The sequence below is a fragment of the Prionailurus viverrinus genome, chromosome D3 (genome assembly GCF_022837055.1).
Source record: "Prionailurus viverrinus isolate Anna chromosome D3, UM_Priviv_1.0, whole genome shotgun sequence".
NCBI classification, from domain to species: Eukaryota; Metazoa; Chordata; class Mammalia; order Carnivora; family Felidae; genus Prionailurus; species Prionailurus viverrinus.
In genome coordinates, this window is record NC_062572.1 from 17,662,502 (window position 1) to 17,686,722 (window position 24,221).

The 24,221-nt window shown below is 57.3% G+C and overlaps 1 protein-coding gene across 9 annotated transcripts in view; it reads right to left on the reverse strand.

Annotated features, from left to right (window-relative positions):
• Positions 1–2,147: 2,147 nt before the first annotated feature.
• The window catches only part of CMKLR1 (chemerin chemokine-like receptor 1), a 47,283-nt gene continuing 25,209 nt past the window's right edge, over positions 2,148–24,221 (reverse strand). For 4 of the 9 annotated variants that reach the window (XM_047828345.1, XM_047828348.1, XM_047828347.1 and 1 more), the window contains 2 exons: positions 5,757–5,893; positions 2,148–5,281 (listed from right to left, as the gene is read on the reverse strand). In XM_047828345.1, coding sequence (XP_047684301.1) covers positions 4,181–5,281; positions 5,757–5,792 — 1,137 coding nt within the window. In that variant the 5' untranslated portion in view covers positions 5,793–5,893 and the 3' untranslated portion in view covers positions 2,148–4,180. Of the gene's footprint in view, positions 5,282–5,756; positions 5,894–18,805; positions 19,253–24,221 lie in introns of those variants that run through there. The other 5 variants (XM_047828349.1, XM_047828353.1, XM_047828352.1 and 2 more) reach the window with 2 other exon arrangements.

Sequence of the window (24,221 nt, forward strand, 5' to 3'; positions counted from 1 at the left end):
TTCCCTTCCTTCAGCCCTCCTCCAACCTGTCCTCCCCAGCTGGGCCCCGGGCATCGGGCATCATTGCAAATATGCAGGGCTGAGCGTGGCCCTGCCCTGCGCCTGGCCCCCTCTGCCCTGCTCGCCATCCTGTCTGCTCTGTGCTCTCTGCTGCAGCCCCCAGCCTCCTTCAGTCCCCGGCAACCACTCTCTCCTCCCACACTGTTCCCTCCCGCTGAAGCACCCTCTCCCGCACCCCACCCCCAGTCAGCGCCCACCCATCCTTCCCGTCTCAACGCCAGCATCTCTTCCCCGAGGAGGTTTCCCCGGTCTTCGGACAGGGTCGGTCGGATCTCCCTGTAATGCGTGTGTAGCACTTAGTGTGGCTGTTTTCCGTTGAGGGTGTGGTTTTTAAAAACTCCTTGGCTGTCTCTCCCACTGACCAATGAATGGGCTCATGAGGACGGAGACTGTCTATGTCCTGATCACTCTTGCATTCCTGGTGCCTGACACAGGGCCTGGCAAGGAGAAGCTATGAAATAGATTTTCACTGAATGGATGAACGGGTGGCTATAGAAATGGTTATGTAAATGGATGGGTGGGTGGATGTTGGGGGGGATGGGTGAGTGTTATCTTGAGTAAGTCCCTGAAAATCTCCCGTCCTTGGTTGCTAAGGAACTGAGAGAAGAGGAGGGAATGCTTTTCAAAATGCAGTTTCTTTGAAGTCCTAAATTTGAGGAATGATAGGGAATTTGGGGGTTCCTCCAGCCGCCGCGCAACACTGCTGTGTGACTTTGGGCAGCGTTCTCCACTTCTCTGAGCCTCGCCTGCTCCTCTGGGAGGTGGACGGGGAAGGCACGGGGGTCTTGGGGGCCAGGAACATCCAGCACGGAGCCCACTCTTGCTTCAGTCTCTAATCAAAAGCAACTTTGTCCTCAAAGGGAGAAAGCAATTCTTTCACGGTTGGACAAGTGGCTTCCTGGTTCCTCCTGGTCCTGGAAGGCATCCCCAGCAGCAATTTTCCAAATCCAGGGTTTGGCAACCACGGGCCCGGGGCGCCCCAGCTCCGGCCAGGGCACAGCACGCTAGGGCAGAACGGGAGGGGGAAGAGCTGGGGAATTGTAGACCACTTCCAAGCGAGCAAATGCCAGCTCGGTTTGCAGCAAAGGGCGGCTCTCGAAACCTCAGTTCCCTCATCTGTAAAATGGGAGAGACCCTGATGGCTCTCACTGTTGGGTTTCTTTTTTTTTTTTTTTAAATTTATTTATTATTTATTTATTTTGAGAGACAGAGAGAGAGAGAGAGAGAGAGAGGCAGAGAGAGGGGGGAGACAGAGAATCCCAAGCAGGCTCTGCACTGTCAGAGCTGAGCACAACGTGAAGCTCCATTTCACGAAATGTGGGCATGACCTGGGCCGAAATCGACAGCCACCCAGGCGCCCCTCACTGTTTGGTCCTATCCTCTCCCATCCAGCCTAAGTCCTCCGGAGCTGACTCTGCGGGCGGGCTTAAGGCAGACTCCTTCCTCAGCCAGCACAACATCGGGGTCACTGTCCCCTCCTGAGCCCCTCCCCCTCATCCCTTGGCTTACCCCCCTCCTCCGTCCCCTTTCCCCTCCCTTTCTCTCCATCCTCCCGTAGGCCCAAGACGCTGGGATTTCAGGGCGCAGACCTGGTTCAAAGCCCAGCTTCCACCGTTTACCGGCCGCGTGGGCCCGGACAGGTGGGGTCTGCAAGCCCAGCCTCCCGCCCTGCTCACCCAGGCGGCTCTGATGGTCTTCTTCACATTGGACCATTTTGAGGGTCTGATGAGATTGTGAGCCCCACACCTAGTAGGTGCTTAATAAACGCCAGACCCCTTCCTTTATCTTTGTTCTGCATTTCCTCCGTGCTTCCCTCGGCCCTCCCTCTCAAACACCACCTTCGGCTCTTGCCCCTGTGCCCGCTTCCCCGGACCCCCTTGGCCCACCAACCCCACCCAGGAAGCAGCGCTGACCCCCCCCCCCCCATCGGCCCGAGTCCCGGCCCCGAGGGGAGGCCTAGTCAGACCCAGAGCATGTTGGCTGCCTGCGGAGTGACGCAGGCACACAAGCTATGTGAGCCGCAGGACCTTTGCATCTGTGAGATCCTTTGAAGAGCTGTAGGGACACGATTAAGGAGGATGCCACGGTTGCATTTAAGTGTTTAATGGGGAACAACTGGTGGGGCAGCCAGAAAGAGGCCTAACCCTAAGGAGGAAAACAGCTGGTTTGAATTCTACTCCCGCTCATCAGCTTTTCCAGCTCATCCAGCTGGTTTCCTGGCTTGTCGCGCGGCCCAGGAGGAGTGAGGGACCCGCCTGAACAAGTATCACCTGGGGGTCAGAGCCTGCGTGGCTGGTGACCGTCTCTGGGGTCTGGAAGACGTCCCATGCCATCTCGTTGCTTCACTTGTGAAGTTGGGGCGGGGGGCTGGGGGATGACGAGGGGCACGGGGCGATATTTAAAGTTCCCTGTGTTTGCTCCCAGGCGGTCCAAGTTCAGATTTCTTGAAGCCATTGGGCGCCCTGGCTTAGGGTCACGTCAGAGCTGCCTCATCATAAGCACAATGACCCAAGAAGGGAAGGAACAGTCTGTCTCTTAATGAGGTGTGATTTCCAAACAGCCCGGGGCCTCGGGAACTTGCCCAACGCCGTGTAGACATTACATCTGTTCATTGCATCTTGTCGGAGGATTGGCTTCACGATGATGGCGTTTGGAAGAGAGCGTGGACACTGGGAGGCCAAGGGCCCCCGGCCCACCGACGACTACCTCCTGCCCATCCTCTCTCTCCCCACTGCCTTCCCGGAGGTCTCAGGGGGCGCAGGAGCTGGGAACCACGGCGGGCGCGTGTGGATGGATGTCGAGGGAACTGGAGGCCAAGAGTATTTTCTCTGCCATGTTGGGTCATTTTCAAAAACTATTTGCAAAGCTGGTGTATAGGCCAAGGAAATGTTTAGATTAATCTGCTGAAGAATCAATATTTGTGGTCAAAACCCCAAGCCTCTCTCAAAACCCTGATCCTGCGGCCTTGAGTCAGAGAGACCTAGTTTCCAATGCTGGCTCTGGCAGGGACCAGCTGGACGCCCTCAGGGAAGTTACTTAACCTCTCTGAGCTTCAGATACCTCATATGCAAAAGGGAAGTAATAACTGGGAAGTCAAGGCTGCTGGGAGGAATAAGTTTAGCATAGGGAGCACTAAATAAATGTAGGCTACCGTTATAGTCTAGAATATTCTCAATAGATACATTAGCCATTGAAAACAAACAACAAGACAGAGCTTCCGGAGCCAGACAGAGCTGGCTTCACATCTCACCTCTGCCTCTTGCCGGCTGTGTGTCAGTGGGCGAGTTACTCCCCACCCTCCCTGAGCCTCAGCTTTGCCATCTGTAAATGGGACAAGGACGCTGTGGCACAGGGAGGCGTCAGTCCCAGGTGAGAAAAGACAGCATGGCCGCGCCAGGAGGGGCTCCGCGCCTGCCGTCCCCACAGCCCGCATCTTCAGAGCACGGTCACCACTCTCTCCACCCCTTCCCCCAGGCCCCACATGTCCTGCCCTCACAGAGCCCACAGGGCTCCTCAGGACCTGTTCTCTGTCTTCCCACCTGATCTGAAAGCCAAGTGCGTGGTCCTGGCAGTTCGCGAGTGCCTGTGTCACCTTCCTCTCCCAGGTAACCTGTGCGTCTCCACTTGCCCTCACCCGGAGGAATGATGCGGGCGGGCGGCAGGATTTCTGGCTGGCCAGTGACACAGGCATGTGGGGCGAGGCGGCGATTTGCATCACACTGGGTTGGCCCTGACCTCTGCTGCTCAGGCCAGGAATACGCCCCGTGGCGTGTTTGTGATTCCAGGGGAGCACGGAATAGGTAGCTTAACCCCTCTGTCTTATGCTGATCCCGGTTCATGGCAGCACTTTTAAGAATGCTCCCTTTTTTGCTTTGGGCCGGCCAAGGCAGGTCTCCCAAGAAGCATGGGATGCCGGTCCCTGGCCTGCCCGGTCAGCCACGCCCCTCGAAGGACGGAGTTCCGAGCCCTGGACTCCCAGCTCAAAGCACTGGTCAGCCCCGTGTAAACTCTAGCAGGCGTTGGTGGGTGCTGAAGGGGGTTTCTGCGGTGGTCTTTGGAAGGCATAGCTCTGGGCCTCCGAGGCCGGAGTGCCTGTCCACCGGGGGTTCGCGGATGAGGCTCAGAGCATGCTGGTCTCCTTCTCGTTGATGGATGACATCTTGGTAAAGCTCCTGTGGCTGGGGTAGGAGGAGTGGCCCGTGTCCTCGCTCAGCGCGTTAACCAGGCGGGAGAAGAGGGCCACCTTGAACTTCTTGAAGTCCTGGCCCACGAAGACGTACAGGATGGGGTTCATGCAGCTGTTGGCAATGGCAATGGCGGTGGCCAGGGGCAAACCCAGGCTGAAGACGGAGCCCGGCACGGTGGCGTGGCGGAGCTCCAGCAGGTAGAGGGTGTGGTAGGGGCACCAGCAGAGGAAGAAGGTGGTGATGATGGTCACGATGATCTTGAAGGGTTTCTTGGTCTTGGCCAGGCGGTTGCGTCGAAGCTTGCAGACGATGGTGAAGTAACAGGCCGTGATGATGAGCACGGGGACCAGGAAGCCACAGAGGAAGCGGGTGACCGTCACCACCGTGTGGCGGCTGAGGCCCGTGGGGTCCAACCCGGAGCGAGCGAGCCACGGGGCGGAGCCGGCCGCGGACAGGCTGAAGTTGTTAAAGCAGGACGTTTTCCCATGCACGTGGGCCGTGTCCCGGAAGACGAGGGACGGAGAGCTCAGGAAGAAAGCCAGGACCCAGATAACCACGCAGGCCACGCAGGCCAGCCTCACGCCGCGGTGGTTCTGGGACCAGACGGGAAGGAGCACGGAGATGCAGCGGTCGAAGCTGATGACGGTCAGCAGGAAGACGCTGGTGTACATGTTGTGGATGAGCAGGAAGTTGCTGATCTTGCACATGGCCGTCCCGAAGACCCAGTGGTAGTCCATGGCGGTGTAGGCAATGTGGATCGGGAGGAAGACGTTGAACAGGAAGTCCGCCACGGCCAGGTTGAGGAACCAGACGGTGTTCACCGTCTTCTTCATCTTGAAGGTGGCGATGACGATCACCAGCCCGTTGCCCAGGATCCCGAGGAAGCAGACAATGCTGTAGACCGCCACCAGGAAGATCCTGGTCACCTTGCCTTCCAGGGGAGAAGACTCCTCCAAAACCACGATGGGTTCAAAATCATCCGGGTACTCCTCGTCGTAGGAGAAGGAGGTGTTGTAATCCTTGTCCCCCATTCTCTGTGAGCAGAGACAGGAGTTGTTAGGGGAACTGGCTCTAAGAGGTTGACCAGGTTGACCAACACCAGCAAGACCGACAGTGTCCTGCCTGACTCTGAGCCGGGCTGGCGTAGTATCTTGACTGCTTAACTACTTGCTTCACCACAAAGCCCATGGTACAGATGGGAAAACGGAGGTCTAGGGAGCTGAAGTCACTTACCCAAGGTCATACAGCTGAGAAGAGGCGGGGCCACGAGTCAGACCCCAGCTTCAGGGTCTGTCCTCCTGACAACCATGGTCGCTGCCTCTCGGGGACCCTCCCCTTCCCCTTACAGTCCACTGAGGGAGAGAACATTCATCAAGCTCCTCAAATCATGGCAGAACTGCAATGATGCTAAGGGCCATGAAGGAGGGGTGAAAAACGCTGTGGACGTGGCCCCAGCCATGTTTCCAAAACCCAAGAGACAGCTGTGCTGGCATCCTCCAGTGCCCCTACCTCGTCACGGGTCCCCCACGGGTGCCCTCTGGACATTTGTTCAGACCGCAAAAGTCCCTCACCGTTCACTGTTAGGGTGTCCAAAGCTCTCCAGTGGGGTCCTTGGCCAATCGGTCCCAGGGCACAGCTAGGAACACCTGCAGGAAAGATGAGGAGGCAGTGGTTGGACCCAGGTCCAAGAGCCAGGGGTTGGGTGCACTCAGAGCCACAGATACAATCTATTGTCATTACTCCCAGTTTACAGAGGAGAAAGCAGAGGTTGGAGGCTGGAAGGTGACAGAGCCCCGTGAGCCCAGATTAACGGCTGGACCCTTCATCCCAACCCCCACCTCCTCCCCACCCAAGCACATCCACAGATGAGACTCTGAGTCAGGGGTGGGTGCAGGGAAGGCACAGGGGAGAGCATGTGGATGGTTCGATGCAAATCTTCTGCCAGGGCAGACCCAGAACACTCGAGGCACCCAGAAGACAGAAAAGGAACGGTCCTGAGCACCCACGATGTGCCAAGAACTATGATTCCCTTAGTTTCTCTTTGCAGGGGCTCTTGAGGCAGGTGTTGTGATTCTTGTTTGGGATCTGGGAAACTGAGGCCCAGAGAGAGAAGCGTCCTGCTCACTTGGCATTCCCTGGGCCCTGTGGGTGTCGCGGATCACACACAGACCTGCTGTCACAACAGCCCGGTGAGGAGACAGACACAAATGCATTCACTAAGCACCTACCATACTTCCCATAACAACGCTGTTGGGTATTTTCCCCACTTCCCATAACAATGTTGTTGGGTATTTTCCCAACCTAAGGAAGAACAGACTGAGAGTCTGGGGAGTTTGCAAGTTTGGGAGGTCTTGGAGGTGGTCTCACGGGCATGGTTCAAACCCAGCTTTGGCCACCTACCAGCCATGTGGCTTTGGATACACGACGTCTCCTCTTGGAGCCTCAGTTTCGTCATCAATAGAATGGGAATACTCACTACTAAACAGAATGGGTGTAAAAATTGCAGGCATCAGAAATACGGCACGTTGCTTCAGTGCTGGCACATGACCAAAAAATATTAGTGATTCAGTTAGGGCCCAGGGTAAACCGCGGGATTGGAACCCAGGGCTCCGACAGCCCAGAGCCCATGCACTTTCCACCACCCAGGCTCTTCCCATCCTGACGAATGGGAACCAAACCAGAAGCTCAGCCGGTGAGACTGCCAATCGATGCTTTGTTATAAATAACGCCGACCTTCCACCATATAAACGCATTACTGGTCCTTAATGGGTTTGAGGTGGTATTTTATTGCAGAAAAGTCATCTTTTGCTTTCATTAAATAAAAGCCACTTGGAAAATCCCGTTGAGGGCCCTGGGCTCAAGGGATTCAGAATTAAAGCACCATCCTGCTTGGGTATCATGCCATACTGCAGGCTGGGAGAATATTCCAGAGGTGCCCAGTGAGGGGTCCCGGGGGGCTTCCTGTGACCCTGGAATGCAAACAGAAGGTGGGCCGAATACGGCTCCCCCTGCCCCCCTGTAACTGGGGGGAATGTGACTGGTGCTCGTGATAACAATGGAGGCCAGGGACCGTGCTGAGCATTTACTATGGATGCCCTTGCTTTGGCCCCGTGACGGGCACCGACAAGGCTGAGGGAGATGAGAACGCTCGCCCAAGACGTCCATCCAGGCAGGGGGTGAGGGAATCAGAATTTGAACGAGGTCTGCAGAACCAGGGCGGTCGCCATCTCTATACGCCGCCCCGGAAATCACGGTCTGATGACAGCCACCAAGCGTGTCCTCGAGGAAGAAATGACCAGGTCCACATTCCCTGTGCCGGGCTGTGCAGGCCCCGGGGACAAGGAAACGGCTTCCCCAGGGTCCCGTCCCACAGGAGCTCACGGCCAATCACAGGGCACAAGACAGAGGTGAGCTGGGGCAAGGCCAGGAAGCCCGAAGAAGCCTGGAGGGGGTGCTCCCCAGCCTGGGCATCAGTCCTGTGCTGCTCAGGGCAGGCGGGATCTGAGCTGAGTTTTCAAGGACGGCCAGGAGTTCAGAGAACGAGGGAACGTGCCAGGCCGTCTCTGCACCCCCTCCCCCGCTGCCAACGGGGGAGGCGTCTGAGCCCCAAGAGGAGGGTGGAGAGGAGCAGGGACCCCGCACTTTGCATCGCGTCTCCAGAAAGGCACTGGACACAGATAACGTCATGTCTGGCTCTCCGGCCGGGCTGGAGCGGCTCGGGGTCACAGGCCATGTCTCACCGTCTCCGGGCAGGGATGGGGGTTGGCCGGGCCCAAAGCAGCACAGAGTGGTGCTGACAACCTCTGGGCCTGTCTGTCCATCCGCCCCCTCAGTCTACTAGGAATTGAGTTCATCAATGTCCCCCGTTGACGTGTGCCCTCCCCCTGAGTCCTCCTGGGGGTGTGTTTCATCACAGGTCAGCCCTCGGCCCATCCGGACACACACCCTTCCTGCCCTGAGCCCGTTTCTGTGCCAGCCCAGGCCGTAGAGCAGAGGAGCCAAGGACACAGACTCTGGGGCCTGGCCAGGCCGCCAGCTCCCCGATCCTGGGTCTGCACGAACTTCCTGTGACCACCGGCAAGTCAGCTATCGGCTCTGCGCCTCAGTTGTCTCATCTGTAAAATGGGCCGGATCGTGCGATGGTGGTGAAGTTTCAACGTCGCATGTAAAGTTCTTAGAACAGGGTAAACACGTTGTTGTTGTTGTTGTTGTTGTTGTTGTTATTCTGTCCCAGGCTTCCACTCTCTCCTAAAATGGCCTTTGCCTGGAAAGGTAGAAGGGGGCTGGGAAGGCCACAGGACCCATAGGACCCCCCCACTGGCCTCCCCAGTCCTGGGTTCAAGGGCGGGTCAAGGGAGACACAGGCGAAGGTTTTGTTTCTCTTCGTCTCTCAAATAGGGGTAAGAAAGCCCCCCTCATGTTGTTGGGAGGGTCACATGTAGTGACAATGAACCCTTGGCCAACTGTAAATTCTAAAGAGCCATGAAATTGTAGCTATTTGTAGTCCTTAGACAATCAGGAAGCTTCTGAGAAAAAGTGTGTGTAACTACATATCCACGATAGGCGTATACGCATAACCAACATTTATTTGAACGCTCAGCATGTGTGAAACGTGCTTGGCGAGGCATGCTCCCTGAAAGGGTAGCTCTGACTTACAGGTGCAAAAACTGACGTTCAGAGAGGTGAAGCAACCTGCCCAAGGCCACACAGCTGGGAAGTTGGACCTCCAAGGATCCCAAGTGAGAAGTGTCTTGGGCTCCCCCTGTTTCCCCGGGGGATTAGCAGTCCCCAGTCCTGCCACTTACGACTCCCAGCTCTCTAAGCCTTAGCTCTGAATCCTAAGAGTTCAGACCTTCATTACATTCTTTTTTTTTATGTTTATTTATTTTTTGAGAGAGGGAGACAGAGCATGAGTGGGTGAGGGGCAGAGAGAGGGAGACACAGGATCCGAAGCAGGCTCCTGGCTCCGAGCTGTCAGCACAAAGCCCGACGTGGGGCTCGAACTCACAGACGGCGAGATCATGACCTGAGCTGAAGTTGGACACTCAACCGACCGAGCCACCCAGGTGCCCCATGTTCTTGACCCTCCTATGGAGCTGCCTTCCCGGAGCCACCTTCCCAGGCTTCCCTTCTCCTTTCCTTCAAGGCCCCTAGAAGGGGCTCCACATGAAAATCACATCTGCAATGCTGTGTATATCCTGGTCCATGACACTGCCCACTGCCTCCCTCGGGTGCCCCTTATGAAGCCCCCTGCTTGGTGAGAAATGCCCAGGAGAATTCAAGGTAAAGAACAACATTGTTTCCCCTGGGGAACTGGGCTGTTTCCTCATTCAAGGTCATCCAGGTTCTACAACTGATCATGTTTCCCTTTTCGATGTGGCCACAAGGAAGCTCAGAGTCACATTCGCAGGTCAGAGGCAGCAACCGTATTAACCCAGCTGGTCTGGCTCCTACGTTGGTTTGGTCACTCTTCATGCCTACATCTAGTTATACTTTCTATTGGTTTTAGTCCGCGGTGATAAGTAATAGTTGACTGGGTACCTGCAACAGCCTGGAACGCTGTATAAATACTTTCATTGTAGCAGCTCACACAACCCCCCAGGTCCCCAGAAGTGGTGCTGCTGTCACTCCCAATGTAAGGGTGAGGAAGTGAGGCTATTGTCCCACAGTCCGCGGGTGGCCAGCTCACATTGCTCAGACTTTGAGCCCTGCTCTTAACCGCTTTGCTTTCCAGAAGGTGGAGCTCATCTCTCCGTGTCTGCACCACCCCTCCTCCTGCCCCCCCAGGACACCTACGCATTGCTCCCCTTGTCCTAGCCCCTCCAGGGATCTACCTCCCTGCCCTTCTTTTCAGGACATCTGGTTGAGGTCTGGGGCACGTGGTTCATCACAGCCCAGGCAGGCAGGTGAGCCTGTGGCCAGTCTGTCCCCCTTTCTGCCCTCAGCTCCCCCAGAGAGCCCAGGAAGCCCAGGGAGCAAACAAACTCCCCTGGCTGGCTCCCAGATTCAGCCTGTGACCCTGAACTTACACCCATTTAGAATAAGGCCTGGAGTTGAGCTGTTCTGAGGCCCCTGGGATAGACTCCCCAGGTCATCGAGACAGTGTCCCGCCTCCAGGCCCCCTCCTCCCTAGCATCCCTGCCTGGACATCTACGGGACACGTATGAAGCAAAGGACGCCTTTCTTTCTCTTTATGGCCTTAGCGCACCTTCCCAGCAGTCCTGAGAAGTGGGCAGGGCAGGTATTATCATCCCCATTTTGTAGGTCCCGAAATTGAGGCTCAGAGAGGAGAAGCAAGTTGTTCAGGTGTGACCTTGGACGTCTCAGCCTCCAGAACTGTGAGGACAGATGTCTGTGGCTTAAGCCCCGGAGTCTCCGACATTCTGTTACAGCAGCCGGAACGGGGAGCAAGGCCTCCGGGCGCCATTGCAATCCCAGGGCGATGGCGCTGCTCCGAGGACCTACCCCCAGGCTCTCGTGAGGCTTGAGGAGGCGGTGTTTGTTCCAGGGGCTCTGGGGGCACTGCCTGGGGCAGTGGAAAGTTCACCACGGATCATTAAGCACTTCCTGTGACTGGACAGCGGGCCACACACATCTTACCCACCTCTTACACGACAGCCTTCCGGGGCCGGGACACGATTGCACCCATTTTCAGATGGGGACGCCGAGGCACAGGGAGGCGAAGCAATGTGCGTGACGCATTTTACATCCCTGTAGCGCATAAGGCCACTCTTGTCCTTGCCGTTGCTGTTATTGTTTGGGGAGGGAGGGGTGGATGTAATCCGTGTCCACCAGTTTTCTATCAGTATCTGGTTCTGACCCCACTGCTCCCTTCATCTGCGCTCTGGCCAGCTCCCAGGCCTCTCCCTCTGATGCTGACCGTGTCCCACCTGCGGCCCCCAGCACCCCCCAAAAGCCTGCTGGATAACACACACTCCTCCTTCACCAGTCCCCGGCTCAGTGCCCGGTGCACAGTAAGTGCTCAGTAAGCACGTGTGGCATTAACTGCTGACATCGTGATTTACTGGACACTTCTATGTGGTGGGTGCCAAGCCCATTAGAAGTGTTGTCACAGACGACTTGCAAGGGGGGAGGTGTCGTCCTCCCCCGAGGCTTTGGAAACATGGAGGCTGACGCCTACTGTATCAGTCAGCCCGCGTCGCTGTCACCGGGGACCACAGGCCGGGCAGTTTAAACAACAGACATTGATTTCCTCATGGCGCTGGAGGTTGTAAGCCCAGGATCAAGATGCTGGCAGGCTTCCTCTGAGGGTCGCTCTCCTTGGCTCCTACACAGCCGTCTTCTCCCCATGTCCTACGTGGTCTTGCCTCCGTGTGTGCCTGTGTCCTGATCTCTTCTCACAAGGAGCCCCGTCATGATGGATCAGGGCCCACCCAGATGGCTTCATTTTACCCTAACCGCCTCTTTTCAGGCCATATCCCTGAAAATACAGTCATATTCGGAGGTGTCGGGGGCTTGGGGTTAGATTCATTCAACGTATGAATCTGGGGGGATGCGATTCAATCTCTAACACCCACATGCTGCCATCACTGGTATGACCCAACACGGCTATTTACGGTTCCTCCAGATGGCTCCCTCTGGGCTTGGGGGAGTCTTACCCCCAGCTCTCTACCCCATGGCCTCACCCGTGCTGGGACCCAGGCCCTATCCTTACGATGGGTTACTCGGGCACACACACGCACACACGCCCCGCCTCCAGTGGAGGAAGATATTTACCATCTCCACACCCATCAAGGGAGTGCCATCTGCAATGTACGAGAAATGTACAAGAAATGTACAATGTACAAGAAATACCTTCAAATCCAAACAGACAGCAACCCCAACAGGACAAGGGTCAAACCATACGAACAGGTAATTTACAGGAGGGAAACCTCCAAACATGGGCATGTGACAAATTCATGCTCCAAGACTTGCAAATGACAACCGCGGCTGGATGAGACTTGGTGCCTACCGGGCTGTGGCAAGAATACAGCGCTGGCACGGCTACCCCTCAGGCTGGCAGGATGGGGGCACGGGCTCTCAGGCCACCCTGCGGGTACCCGTGAACCCCTGGGCACCCTCCAGCCCCGGAAGGCACCAAGCACCAGGGCACTCGTGTGTACCGTTTGCGGGGACATGCCTCAGCTTGGGCTCTCCAGAAGCAAACCTCCAATGCAGATCCCTGCAAAAGTGATTTATTAAGGAAGTGTTCCGGGAAAAAATCCATACGGGAGTGGAGAAATCGGATCAGGAAGGGGAGGAGGCTAGTCAAGGGTGCAGAAGGTGCCCTTGGCCCTTGCTTGTGCTCTGGGAACAATGGAGGTCGTGATCCAGGAGGCCGAGCATTTGTATCCCTCCACCCTGCCCACGTGCATTCCCAGGCACTCCCAGCCCCGGAGGTCCGGAGGTCAATCTTCTAACAAAAGCCAAAGGTGCCGGCCCACAGGGGCAGGAGAACTCGGGGAGATTGTGTGCGCTAAAACCGAGGATCTGGGGTCTAAGGAGGCACACGCATGCGTCTGCTGACGGCTGGAAGCTGGAGACCCCTGAAGGTCCACTGTGGGAGAGGGGACCAGGGAATGCCATAAGCTGCTAGAAGTGACAGATCATGCAGGGTACACACGGCATTGGCATTCGGAGCATCTTAAAACCACCTAACCATAGTAGCACTTAAGGGCATCGAAAACATGCACGCACACAAAACGGGAACAAACATCTGGCAAGAACACCACCAGATAACAAGCTACACACTGAACGGATTACGATAGCCCCGTGGGAGCAGGGGTGGGAGGGAGAAGTATAGAGAACGGGGCTAAACGGAAATGAATGCCAGGAAGAAAGGGAGGTCAAGTGCGGGGGGGGGGGGGGGGGGGCTTCGAGCGGCCAGTGGTGCAAATGAGAATGGACAGAGGGGTGTCATTATGTGAGCCCTCTTTCCTCTCCTGAGGTCCAGAAAAACCAAGAGCAAACAAACAGACACTCCAAATCCCTGCCTGGTGCTCATGCTCCGACGGTGTTCAGCCCACGCCTGGATCCCTGATGAAGCCACACTCGGCCTACCAGCCTTGGCCCTGCCCAGGGGACTTCGGTGTCCCCCACCCCCACCCCCAACGAAGCCTCTTTTCAGACTGGGAATGAACTTGGCTGAGCCAGTGGAAGCACTGGCCCAGTTAAGCTGGCTCTGTGGCACCCAAGGCCTCCGACCTCCTTGGCAAGCCCAGCCCTGGCCCAGGACAGGTCGGGGCTCAAGTTCACAAAGGGTTTCTCCTGCCGTCGAGAGCAAAACCCCCAGGTGGATGTCATTTGCTTAATTTTTATTAAGCAAACAGATGGCCCTCACTACAGGCTAGGCACTGTTCTAAGCACTATTACAGATGAGGAAACTGAGGCCCAGAGAAGGTAAGTAATGTGCCCACAGGTAGGTCAGCCAGGCAGGTCAAATGAGTCATTCTGGACGGAGGAGGAAGCTCCAAGCAGGCAGGTGCCATGCGGGGCTTCAAACTCAGAGTCTGCTGAACTGCCCAACCCACTCTCTTTCCTTGTCTACCACCTGGCCTCCTCGGAACATTCTGGAATTCTCTGGTCTTTGCTCCCCGGGAACCTCCCAAGAGCCCCCATGAGATTTATCTGGCGGGGTTCACGGCGTGCATTTTGCAGATGGGGCCAGACGAGTTTCCAGGTTCCCTGTGACTTTTCTGTGGGGCCCCTCTGTGTCCAGTCAATGGCCCAATTGGGACTGTGTCACGACCCCAGTGCCATGGGGAAAGTCTCCCGGAGATGGGAGCTCATCCATCCGTCCTGTGAGGGAGTGCAGGGCCTGCCGCTCCCTGGCCCTGGCTGGGAGGCTGGGGTGCACCACCTGGACCTCCCCCTGTCCTGCTCTGCAAGGGTGGCTGTCCTCCATCCTGCTTTATCAAGGGGACATCTGAGGCCAGAGGGGGCGGGGGCGGGCTTGCTTGCCTGAAGCCACACGGCTGGTTAGTGGCAGTGCAGGGATTTGAATCTGGTCCGTATGAGTCCGAGGCCCCACCTTCTCCAGCTGCTCTCCGCTGGCCCGTGTCCCCGTGGGCTCAGGGGACGGCAGGGCTGAGGGGCATCTGGGCGGCAGCTGTGTGCCTTTCGCTTCCTGTCTGGGTCTCTGTTGCGGGCCCCTTTGCTAAACGAGGGCCCCAAGTCTGCGAAGGACTCGGCTCCCTTTCTGTCTGTCGTCTGTCTGTCGGGGACTCTCTCTGCTGGCTTCTTCCTCGGCCTCTCTTTCTCCCTGTCCGTGTGTGTAGCAGGGCCCATGGGTGGGGGAGCCCATCAGGGAAACAGGAAGCTCCTTCCTTTGTGTTCGGCCTGGATCTTGCCCTCCCCACGGCCTGCTCCCAAGGTCCAGATGGGCAGCCGCAGATGCCTCTCCTCTGGCCCTCTCCAAGCTCTCCCCCAGAGGGCATCCCGTTTTGTGGCTGGGGAAACTGAGCTCCAGACAGAGCAAGTGACCCTCCCGAAGCCACAGAGGAGAGGGGCTCCGTCTGTCTCGTGTGTGGCGTATCCCCAGGGCCTAGAACTCTGCCTGGCACGTCACCCACCTTAGGGCTCCCCCCTCTGTATCTTCCCTGCACAGATTTGCCAGTGAAGGCTCACTCAGAGAGGTGAAGTGGCCAGGCCAGGCTCACACAGACCTTAAGCGTTAGCCTAGGATTTGAACCAAGGACGCTCTGCCCCCCAAAGCTGCTATTTCTGGTTGCCCCAGATCATAGCCTCGGCCACTCTTCCTCCACACATGTCCCTCCCCAGCCTTATCCTCACCTCCTGCTGGCCCAAACGGCCTCTGCAGGTTCTGAGGTCTTTGCTGCCAGAGTTCCCGGTTGCTTCCACCTACCAGTCCCCCACCCTTCCGGGCAGAGAGACTGGGCAGATGGCTGTGAGAGACACATTAGGGGTTTCAATTGCTGGATCCCCAGCTCCGAGGACTCAGGAACCTCGAAACCACCACCACCGCAGATACTCCAGCCACGGGCTGGCAGCCAGCCCCCGGACAGAATTAGCTCGGTGTTGGGAGAGAATTTCCTCCCTGGTCCCACGCCCACACTTGGAAGCTCACACTGAGTCACTGCAGTGAAGCTAGAAAGTGCTGGCCGCCTAACAGCCTGTCCCATTTTCTTGTGGTTTGGATGGGGCCATGTTTGAGCTTAGAGCTCCGTAGGCGTGGGCAAGAGCCAGGAGCCTGTAACCCTGGACCCGGACAACCCACTTGCTCAGAGACCAGAGGCCCCAGGAAACCTCCAACAGCAGACGAGTGCACAGAAGCAGGAGACTCCCCCCCCCCCCCAAATGTCCATTCTACTGCCTGGTCTCTCCTCCCCCGCATTAGAACACCACTCCTTCCTCCCGGGTGTGCTCTGTCTGTCCCCAGAGCCATTCCCCACAGCTCTGTGTCCTACAGGCGGACCCACAGGAATGACATCACAAGGCTCTTTGAGAGCCCGACCGGGGGGACAGGGCAGGACGAGAGGGAGGTCAGGCTCCGTCCCGGCAGAGTCTCCTGAGTCGGTCACAGCCGTGCCACCTGGATCGAAGTACAGACCCCTCCTCTGGCCCCCAGCCTGGGGCACCAAGGTCTCCATGCAGGGTCTCCTGGGCTGCTGGACAGAGAGACAGAGAGACAGAGAGAGAGAGAGAGAACATCCCCTATACTGTCCACCCCTTTCTGAGCCCTCTGAGCCTAGGCTGTCCTGTCTCCCTGTTTCTGGCTACGACCCTAACCACACTCCCTACCCTCTACCCCCACATCTGTCAGATCCTGCCCGTTTTGTCCATCAACAGCTCCCAGACCTGTCCGCCGCTTCTGCCCACCGGATGGTGGTGACAGGCCCCCAACCACCCGCTCGTTTCCATTCGGATTTCATTTCCCACCTGATAGCCGGAGAGATCTCTCCAAAGCGCAAACCACATTGCAACGCTCTCTGCTTACGAGCCCTCCTTAGAAGCAGCACCAGCTCCTTACCGAAGTCCCTAAGGCCCCTGCCCCCGCTACGACGGAGCCCAGGATGGATCCCGGCCCCAAAGGAGACCCTGCCTTGGCCGCAGGCTCCGGGGCCCAGGTAGAGTGTGGACACTTCCTTGCAAACCCGGCCCCCCTATCTGATTGCAGACCCAGCAGGCATTCCCACCCACCTAGGCCCCTAGCAAGAGTGTTTGGGTGGACGTCTCTCCTTCCAGGCTGAGAAGCCACTCTGGCCCCAACAGTGGGTCTGACGCACAAACACCGCGTGTCTTTGCAACTACTCAGCTTGCATCCAAAGCCGCCAGGCAGATAGCTTGCGCCTCTTCCCATAAACACGGCCCCAGCCCCTGGAGGTGACCTGTAAACAAATTCCCCCATGCTTATATCCCCCTAGACTACGAGGCCCAGCACCCGACTCGCCTAATCCCCTAAAGCCAGCCTTGTGTCCGCTCACGCAAGCAATCCCCGAGCTTATCCGGAAGGCACTGGGCGCGATGACATGAGCTGCTCAGGATGTGGTCTGAGCCGGCTGCCAACGGGGGTCGCCGTCCCCCCCACCCCCCCACCCCCCCGGGCCAGGTGCCGCCCAGGGCATGTGCTCAGGGTCCTGCTCACAGCAGGGGCTCGGAGCCTAGACTCCGAGGCTCTCAAGGTTAAATGTTATTAAATATCATCATCCAAATAACGGTATTTTACTGAGCACGATGTGTGTCAGGACGCCGAGAAGCTCTTCGTGTACATCCTTCACACGAACCCCATGCGACGGTGGGGTCATTATTACGGGCAATTTAGAGTTGAAGAAGCAGAGCCCCGGGGGGGTGGAGTCTCACCCAAGGTCACATGGCCACTGAGAGGCAGAGGTCTTTATACTATACAGGGTCTACTTGACAAACGCCCTTAGGTAAATCCCTGACCCTCTGGGGGCCTGGGTTTCCCCGTCTATAAAACAAGGAGGTTGGAGTTGACGGTGTCGAAGGCTCCCTTCCAGCTTTAAAAAATGCTACGGTTGAGGGGCACCTGGGTGGCTCAGTCGGTGGAGCATCCGACTTCGGCTCGGGTTGTGATCTCACGGTTTGTGAGTTCGAGCCCCGCATCGGGCTCTGTGCTGACGGCTCAGAGCCTGGAGCCTGCTTCCACTTCTGTGTCTCCCTCTCTCTCTGCCCCTAACCCACTCGCATTCTGTCTCTGTCTCTCTCAAAAATAAATAAGCATTAAGAAAGATTTTTTAAAAAAATGCCACGGTTGAATGGGCCAAGCGTCCGTCGATTGCCAGCCTTGTGGCACTAAAAAAGACAGTGTAGCCCAGCTCCACGCTGTGTGACCCTGAGCAAATTGCTTTACCTCTCTGAGCCGTTGTTGAGTTGCCTATGGAATGGCGATAATAAAATCCTCCTTTGAGAAAATCATGGAATCTGGATAAAGTGCTTTCTTGGGACCCCTTGCAGTTTTAAGATTTCTGGCCCAGTGGCTGAAGGCTGATTTATAAACCTCCCCTTCCTCACCTGGTCAGCAGGTCTGGGGTCCTTACTAACTATGACAAGGTTGTCTCGGGCTCATTCCCCTGCTCCAAGCTGCCCAGTGGCTAAGCCACCAGGTTCAAATGCCCTTCTTAGCTAAGCAACCATGAACAAACTCTCTCCTTTCCCAGACTCAGTGTTCCCATCTGTAAAATGGGGCTGATATTATGACCTCCCTCCTAGAGTTACCATGAGCCTGTCAAGAAGCAATGGTGTGGGTCCACAGAGTGCCCCACGCACAGCGGGTGCTCAGCAAACGTTTGTAGAGAAAAATCGGATGGAGATTTACTTGGGAGAACCAGCAGCAGCCCCGTCCCCCGCTGAGGAGAAAGCTGGGCTGAATCCACTTAGCAGATTCTGAACCAAAGCAGAGGGCCGGGCTTCCAGAAACCGACGGAACTCGAAGATGAGCCTGGAATGTGTCTGGAGGCAGCGGAGGGGATGGGAGCCAGGCCGCAGCCAGTGGTTCCTCTGAGCCTCCCCCTCCCAGACCAGACGCCGCCCTGGCCGGATGACGAAGTGTGGCCACTGACATCCCTGCCCTCAGCTCGGCCCCCTCTCCCTCCCCACATCCTCTGCGAGGGCCTCCGCGAAGCATTTTTCAACTTGGTTGAAACCCTCGGCTGAAACCGAGCTCTTGTGCCCGCTCTGTCCTCACAGAGGATCCCGGTGTAACCAGGAGCTGGCCCCGGCTGTGCGGGCTCTACCCCGTTTTCTCCGCATCTCTGACCCCCGCCCCCGTTTCTGCTCCCGGAACGCGGAGCTCGCCCGACGGGCTGTGAAATGGAAGGAAAAGGGCCCACGGGATGCGCCTAGCCAAAGAGGCAGCCCCTCGTGGGGTCTCCCCCGATGCCAATTCCCCCTTGTTCCCATTTGGCAGAGAAAACTCAAATTCAAACAAGTTTCATGATCCTTCCCCAGGTCGCCCCACCCCCAACCCCAAGGGAGCAACGCGTAGAATGCGGCTTCTCTTCTGGTTCTTCCTGGAATCAGGTTCGGGAACCCCATCTCCAGCACTTGCAGGCTGTGTGACCTGGGATGGGTTACCTCACCTCTCTGGGCCTCGGGCTTCTCCTCCCTAGCGTCTACATCCGGGGGCCGCGACCATTCGGTGGAACCCTCGGCGGAGTGCCTGTCGCAATCACGATTACCGGGGAATGTCATAGGAAAGGACCTGGGAAATGCGTCCCCACGGCTCCCTCAGCAGAGCTACTGTTGGAGGGTCCAAGGAGAAGCTGGCAGGGCACCGGCCTTCTGTGGAACCTCTCGGATTAGGGTCAGAAGTCGGGGCACGTTGGATACATCAGAGGCACCGGCAGGCTGCAGCCTCGGGTCCCAGGCCCCTTTCCAGCCTTCTGACGTCCTCCGTCGCGCTGAGGCTCTGGAACATCTGGCCAAGGACAGCCCTGCCCCGGCCCCGTTCACCCCAGGCCACCTTGTTTCCGAGACTTCCTGCCTCTGGCCTGGAACGTTCTCCTCCGTGGCCCCGTCACGGGAGGAAGTGTGCTCAGCATGGGCCTGGGGCTCCAGGAGTGTGGTTTGGCACCTTTGCCTGGGAGAGGTCAGAGAACAGAGGCCCTATTGGAGGACGAGGGAGGGTGGGCCGGGGCCTCGCCCAGACAAGCTGAGTCAAACCCTCCGGGAGGCTGAGACACTTCCGGCAAGATGGCCTTGACATCGGGCTCATGGAAAGCTCCAGAGGCCAGGGATTCTTCCCTCCACGTCTCTGATCCTTGGGTCTCCTTTTCTCCATCCTTCCAAGAAATATTTATCAAACATCCATTAGGCTCCAGGCCTGGGTCTCGGTCCTGGGGATATAGCAGGGAACCGAGACACGGCACTTGCCTCAAGAGGCTGGCATCCTCGGAAGAGGAATGGGAGCAAACAGAGGTGCCAAAGAAGGCAAATGCCTCTGGAGCCAGACTTGCCTGGGTTTGAGTCCCTGCTCTGCCACCCACCCGCTGTGTGACCTTGGGGGAGTCATTACACCTCTCTGTGCTTCAGTGTCCTCAGCCGAGGAACAGCCCTGGTGAGTAGCACCTCCCTCACGGGGCGACCCTAAGGATTAAATGAGTTTACACTGGTAACGTTTTAGAAGCATGCCTGGTGCATTGGAAGCATCGTGTAAGTGCTGGAAAAAAAATCAAATGATTGCAGTGGCAGACGGTAGTAGGTGCTACAGGGAAAATATAGGGGAACAGGGCATGGGGCGCGGGGGAAACCAGAACATAGGAAGAGGGAGACGTGTGCCTATCTGATTAAAGGCAGGAGGAACGGCAAGTGCAAAGGCCCTGAGGTAGGAGCACCTTCGATGGGTTCAGGAAACAGCACAGACCTGTGCATTCAAGCATCTATTCAGATGGCTGCTAGTGGGCCACGCTCCCTGCTAGAACCTGTGGGCGTCAGATGGCCCAGTCTCTGGCGTCATGTAGGGGAGGTGGGTACAGGGGCATGGTTGATGCTCTGAGATGTCACCGAAAGTCCAGGCTTGCAGCAATCTGGTCACACTGCATCACAGGCAGGATGGGCTTCTCCGCAGTCTCCATCCCTCCCTTTTATAGTCTCTTGATCTCCACACTAGTCATTGTGTCTCCCTCCCGGCCCCGTTGGCCGCTGAGACTGTGACCCTGGTTCTGTACAAAGCAAAGGGAAGTTGGTTGGGGAAATCAGGGGAGACTTCTTGGTGGAGGTGGCACTGGGGCCGAGCCTCGGAGAGTGCAAAGCCTTTGCTATGGGGCGCCAGGGAGGCAGGAGGCATCCCCGAAGACAGATCCGCGCGCGAAGGCACAGAGGCTTCATCGGGCATGGTAAGTGCGTGTGTGGAGGGCGGGACGGCACGAGACCGGGCTGGGAGAAAGACCCTTGCAAGGCACTGACTTTATCGTGGAGGCAATAGGGAGCCACGGATGGCCTTTGAGCAGAGGGATGTCCATCATTCTGAAATGAGCCCAGCTCTAACCCACACCGCTGATATGGGGGCCATGCTGGAAGAGGGAAGACTGGAGACAGGAGGCCAGCAAGGGGCCCCGCGAGCTGAGCGAGGACCCTTCGGCCAGCTCTGGGTCCACCCAGAAGGGGCAGTCCTCGGAGGTTCCGGGAGTCGGGGCCCCCTCAGGGCGCCAAGGAGTCTGGCAATCCCCCCATTTTCTTGAGGAATATTTCCTCAGCCCACGTGGGCAGTGTTGCCTCAAGAGCTGTTTCCATGGTAACTGCCAAGGCTCTAAGGTCTTAGATGAACAGACGAGTGGGGACCACAGACACCCAGAGGAGGCTGCACGGGAGAAGCCGGGTCACGGAGAAAGGCCCACGCTGGCCAGTCCTAGGGGTCGAGACTCATCTTCTGCCCCCAGAGGCCCTGAAGCCACAGATGAAAACTGGTTGCCATGACAATGCTGACTCCTCGTCTCTGGGTCTCACTGGCCTGGGGCCTTTCAACACGGGGGGTGTGGGGGGGGCGGGGGAGAGAGAAAGGCAATGCCAACAGGCAGCCGGAACCAGCCGCTTCCAAAAGATGCGCATCCTGGGACAGGTGTGTGAAGCAGGTAAGTCTGAAGACGACCCTCCCCCCGCCAGGAGATAAGCACGGATGCAAATGAAGGAGTGGCCTCTGGGGGTCTGAACTTTGGATTCCAGAAGGGCATCCTCCGCGCCCCCAGAACCGGTGCCTGGTAAACCCTGCTGCCATGCCTTGAATTCCACCGTTAAATCCACTTTCGACTCCCCTCCTCCAATGAATTGCAGTAAAGGAAGTAATGATGATAATGACCCTGTTACGAACTGAAGGTCTGTGTCATCCCCCCTGCCCGCCCCCGCCCAAGTTCGTATGTGGAAAGCCCATCCCTAACGTGAGGGTGTCAGAAAGCGGGGCCTTTGGGAAGCAATTAGGTCACGAGGGTGGAGTCCCACGAACGGGGTGAGTGCCTTTATGAGAGACCCCACACCATCTGAGGACACGGAGAGAAGATGGGAACCAGGAAGCAGGCCCTCTCCAGCCACCACATCTGCCGGCACCCTGATCTTGGACGTCCCGGCTTCCAGAACTGTGAGAAATCAATCGCCGTTTTGGTTATAGCCGCCAAGACGGGCCAAAACCATGACTAACACTTATTGGAAGTTTACAGTGCACCAGGCACTGTTCTGAATACTTTAGCTAATTTGCTAATAGAGCATGATCTAGCTAACTAATCTAGACAGGAGCAACATTGGGTATTATCGATCCCATTTGAATATGGGTATTGTTAAGGTGAAGAAGTTGAAGCACAGAGAGGTCAAGCAATCTGCCTAAGGCCACACAGTGAGGAAGCGGCAGAACCAGGATTTGGATGTAGGCATCCAGTCTGTTCCTCCTCGCTTACCTCTCTGGAGTTTCTCTCCAAAGCCCACGCTTGCTTCTGGCGTCCCAAAGCATGCAGAGCTTAGCCCGGTGCGGGGCACCGAGCAGGGGCCTGGCGATGTCCCTTCCCTTCTCCTTCCAGGCGTATGGTCCCAGAAAGGAATCCAAATATAAGTCAAAATTGTGCACCCACCCCCACAACAGCAGAAATGCTGGCCTTCTCTCCAGAAGCACCCCTTCCTGGTAGCCGTGAGCAAACCCCAAGCTTTTGGTTAGCAGCCCCTGGAATCCAAAGACACCTTCTGCCCTTCCACGTGCTCCCAGACAGGGCCCATTCGTGCATCCATTTGGGGAGGGGCCTGTCCATTGCTTCTTTGTCAGAAGCCACCCCACCCGTCTCGTCAGGCTGCAGGGCTTGGAAGGAGATGACCCCACCCCCTGCTCTGAGCCCGGCCAATGAGAATATCCCACTCCGCGGGCCACCAATGACTGCTTCAGGAATGGGGCACAGGGCTTAGAGTGGGCCAATGAGAGTCTTCCCTGGGACTCTTGCCACCACCTGGGCAGATTCTAACAGAGAACGAGACCAACACAGAAGAAGGCCGACCTCAAAGATGCGGAAACACCAACCACACCCAAACCCTTGCTACACACAGGGGTTCCCTCAACCAATGGATTTCCTTTACTGCTTTAGCCAGTTGGGTTGGGATTCTGTCACCGGCGACACGCCTGCCTCACACGCAGCTGTTCCAGCTCCGGGATCCCCCAGTTGAGGAGGGACCTCCCTGCGAGAGTGCGCAGCCCCTAAAGGGGCGGCAGCTTGAGAGAGAGACTGAGGGCCTCGCAGACTTGTTTGCCTGACCCTACAATGTCCCTTGCCCTTGAGGGGCTCCCTCAGGTGCCATAACCTCTCCAGGGAAATCAGGAATGCCAAGGGAATCCCCAAATCAGAGAACTTGCCTTCACTTTGCAAACAACGCCAGCCCCCGAGCCGGGTATCTGAGGCTCGGAGGAACCGGACGCCATCCCACCTTGCGGGCAGGTGGAAAGAACAGTCACGGAAACAGACGCATAAATCGGAGCTGGCATTTACTGAGGGCAGAGGCTTCGGTCTGTTTGTCCACGGCTGTATCCCCGACCCCTTCAACAGCGTATACGACACCACGGCGCACACACCATAAAATTCGTGACGTCCATTCCAGGGCTTGTCATGTGTGTGGCGCTTACACATCAACCGACTCGGTCTCCACATCAGTCCTGAAGTTAGAACTATTCTTGGCGCCATTTACGGATGAAGAAAGAGAAGCTCGGTGAGGTTAAGTAACTTGCCGCAGGCTGCCCGGCCAGGAAGCTGCAGACGTGGGTTTGAATGGGGTGTTCGCCCCTTATGGGGCTGTGGCAGGAGCAGGGGAAGAGGGGGGAAGCAGTCTCAGCGGAAGGGGATATCCTGGAGGGGTTGGGGGACAGCCGGAATGAAGGCGCGGAGGTGGGACAGAGCGAGAGGGGGAAAGGCAGCACAAAACAGGAGACCCGGTGGAGAACAGCCACAGAGAGAGGAAAAGAGGGCCCCGGCGTGTAAGCAATAGTATCTGTTCCCCTTGGCCAGCCTGGGTGACGTCAGCAACCTAGGGGCACTGACCCAGGACAGGGGTGCAGGGCCCAGGGCTACTGGGGGGGAAGGGGTGGAGCGGGGGGACTTCAGAGCCCAAGTCCTTCCAAACCAATCTGCTCCCTCGTGCTCCAGGAGCCCAGTGCCCCCCTAGCATGGTGTTCGAGACCTCTAGGCTCTGACTCTGGCCGATCCCCTCTGCCTGCAGTGCCCCTGTCTTGTTCCCTCAGCTCCTCCCAGCCTCACTGAGCACTCGATGCGGATCCAGGCTGCCCTGTCCCCGGCGTTGACAACGAGAAGAAAGGACACTCGTGCTGGGACGGCCAGGCGTCTGGCTGGGCTTGGCCTTCCTCTTCTCCCCGTAGCCGGACAAAGCCCCCAGAGGAGAGGGAATTACTCTCCCCACGCAACAGATGTCGAAACTAGACTCTGAAAGGAACAGGGTCGGGATGAGCAGCCACGCCTGGAGCTTGGTTCTGTTCTAACGGACCCCAGCGGCAATCCACAAGGTTGGTGAGAATGTCCC